This window comes from Ursus maritimus, unplaced genomic scaffold, assembly GCF_017311325.1.
Source record: "Ursus maritimus isolate PB19 unplaced genomic scaffold, ASM1731132v1 scaffold_7, whole genome shotgun sequence".
NCBI classification, from domain to species: domain Eukaryota; kingdom Metazoa; phylum Chordata; class Mammalia; order Carnivora; family Ursidae; genus Ursus; species Ursus maritimus.
In genome coordinates this window covers 463,601-466,536 of record NW_024426885.1, presented here as the reverse complement: position 1 = coordinate 466,536, position 2,936 = coordinate 463,601, and the positions used below count along the sequence as shown (strand labels likewise).

The 2,936-nt window shown below is 65.9% G+C and overlaps 1 protein-coding gene across 3 annotated transcripts in view; it reads right to left on the bottom strand.

The window, feature by feature from the left end:
- Positions 1-2,936, bottom strand: part of LOC103658539 (sperm flagellar protein 1-like) — a 10,430-nt gene that overhangs the window by 6,777 nt on the left and 717 nt on the right. Inside the window, exons 1-2 of one of the 3 annotated variants that reach the window (XM_040624719.1) lie at positions 1,576-1,925; positions 471-582 (exon numbers count right to left, since the gene is read on the bottom strand). In XM_040624719.1, coding sequence (XP_040480653.1) covers positions 471-582; positions 1,576-1,672 — 209 coding nt within the window. In that variant the 5' untranslated portion in view covers positions 1,673-1,925. Of the gene's footprint in view, positions 1-470; positions 583-1,217; positions 1,505-1,575; positions 1,926-2,936 lie in introns of those variants that run through there. The other 2 variants (XM_040624714.1, XM_040624715.1) reach the window with 2 other exon arrangements.

Genomic DNA, 2,936 nt, shown 5'->3' with positions numbered 1-2,936 from the left:
TGGCCTCCAGGGGCCCCAGGCAGCTTGAGCTCCCCTCCCCGTCCACCTTCAGGAGAGCAGGGACCCTGCACCCTGCTCCCCACTGCAGCCTCCACTGCAGCCCTAGGTCACCCACACCTCATTCTGTCACTTCCTCAGGGTCCTTTTCCGTCCTGTCACCCATCACGACTGACGCTGGTTACATCTCATGTATCTGTCTTCCCACTAGACTGTCAACCCCATGAAGGCAGGGGCCTGCAACCCAGAATCACTGCTGAGTCAGTGAGAGGTGCAGGCAGCATGGGTTGAACACAGTCAGAGGGCAGGACTGACGCCCTGGCGAGTGGGTCTCAACCTGACTGTGCTGTCCTCTTGGTGGCTTACGGTGAGACTGAGACACTAGCAAAGCTGTCAGGGACACAGCCTGAGACGTGCCCCAGAAACCAGGAGGGGTAGGGGAAAGGCTGCCCTCAGAGAGCAAGGAGGCCTGCCTGTTGAGAACACTCCAGTTGCTGAGCTTCTGGTCTGTGTTGCAGGTGGGGACATAGTTGTGCAGGTCCACAAGCCGGGGGTAGAAGTGCTTCACAATCTCTGCCAGCATCACTGGAGGGGCCGGGGGTGCAAGGTCAGCCTGGCCTGATGAGCTTAGAAGCTCTCCTTTCGTTACATGTCAGTTTTCCAGGGTCCCTAAGGTGGAGGAGGGCAGAGACGAGGCAGGAGAACCAGGGACGGTCCAAGTCCTGGGGGAGTGGCCACAGGGGCCAGGCTGCAGGCCCCCCAGCAGCGTGTGCGTGCCCCCACGGAGAGGGCTGGGAGGGCCAGCCTGGGGTCGGAGGAGCTGCGGGAGGAACCCTGAGGCTGCCCTCTCCTCCCCAGGAAATGCTGGGGGAGGGGAATGCCCCCCAAATGCAGCTGGACTCAGCAGGAGCCCCCGTCCACCACGTGGCTCCTCCTCCAGGGGCCGGCCGCTCGGCCTCGCTTCTCGCGTCCTACAGACTCCTTCCAGAGCGCCACTCACGCCCCTGCTCCGGAGCGTCCTGCACCTGCAGGGGGCCTGCGCGGCTGGGACTTCGGTCTGACCGCTGGGGCATTCTTCAGCCAAGAGCGAGCTCCTGCCTGCGGACAGCCGGCCCTGCGGCCTCCACCCTCCCCGGCCGGGCACCCCCGAGCCCTCGGCCTGCCCGCCAAGGACCCCAGCCCCGGCAGTCCCCGACGTCTCCCCGCCGGCCCGCCCTCACCGCCGTCGCTGAAGTCCCGCGCCAGATGGCGCTTGGGGCGGCTGAGCGGGAGTCCGTCCAGCCAGGCGCAGAGGCCGCGGAGGGCGCCGGACGGCAGGGGCGGCGAGGACTGCGCCCTTCGGCCGGCTGCGCCCAGCATGGCGGCTGGACCGGCTGTTGGGGCCGTTGCCAGGAAACGGCGCCTGGAGGGTCCTGGGGACCGGAAGGGGCGGGGCAGCGGGCCACGCTGTTGGGGCCGTTGCCGGGAGACGGAGCCCGGAGAGCCCTGGGGACCGGAAGGGGCGGGGCAGCGGGACCGCCTCTCGGGGCCGTCGTCTCCCTGCCCTGGGGCTGACTTCCGGTGGGGGAGGGATCATACCAGAGTCCGGGAGAAAAGCTAGGTTTCTGGCGTGGTCCGTTTCCCGCGTACGCTTTAAGCCTCGAGATCTTAACGTGTTATAAATTGTATTCCACATTGTTCAACGCACAGTGTAACATCGATTTCGTAAACAACTGCGATTATTTAGAACTGGATAATAACTTAATCAGAAAATACACTCTTCATTGCAGCTTCGGCCCCGCTGCGGGACCCCGGGGGTGGGCGGGGCTCCCAGAGCAGCTGCCGCAGGTGCCCCTCGGGGTGCGGCACCGGGGGCCGCGGCCCCGGCTCTTCCGTTGGCACTTCTCGGCCGGCCGCGGGGGGCCGGGGCAGGGGCGGGGGGCAGGGCCGGGCCCCTAGCTGCCGCAGGTGCCCCTCGGGGTGCGGCACCGGGGGCCGCGGCCCCGGCTCTTCCGTTGGCACTTCTCGGCCGGCCGCGGGGGGCCGGGGCAGGGGCGGGGGGCAGGGCCGGGCCCCTCCCCGCTCAGGCCCGGCGTCCGCAGCCCGGCGTCACCGCCTCTGCACGGGGGGCTTCAGAGCAGCCTTCGGACCCACGGCGCCCTCGAAGGAAGAAACGAACGGACGCTGAGGCATCTGCTACCAGGAGCACAAATGATCACACTCGCCCCCGCAGTTCTTAGACGCAGGTCACCCCTCTCGCGACGGCGGTCATCGCCGCTCCCACGGCCGGCGACGCCGCAGCCGCTAACCCCCGTAACCTTCGACCGTCTCCCTTGTACCAACAGGAGGGAAAGATTCACGGCCCGCAGGAGCGGCTCACTGAAAAGTCCCGCCAGAGGGTCAAGTGGCTGTTGAAACAAGGCTGGTGGACAGTGACCGTGTCCCCCTCCGGGCAGCGCCCCAGCCAGCCAGCCAGCCGGAGAGTCTCGCGCCCTGCTGCCCAGCGCCCTGGCAGAGAGAGGCTCACCTGCGTGGGTCCAGGGTTGGCCCCTCCAGCCCCAGGCTTGACCGGTGGCATCGGGGGTGGGAAGGTCGGCCTCATACCCTGGAGGACACAGTCGGACATCATGGAACGGGGCCCCGTCTTCCCCAGCATCTTCTAGCAAAGTTCCCCAGGTCCACCACCTTACAGGCTTCTCTTGTCGACAAACAAATGCCCCCAACTGGGCCAGATTCAAACCCAAACGTGGCAGAACCCCCTCCTGGGCCCATAAGCCACCATCTATATATCTCAGCACCTCCCCCACTCCCTCAACAGCCCCACCCCACCTCACCCTACCCCAGCATTTCCCAAGAAAAGCTCTTAAATGGCCCTAATGCGGGTCTTTGGAAGTTCAAAAGCCAAGAATTAACCACTACACTTTGCATCTGATTGCATTTCAGCTTTCCGGGGGGGGGGG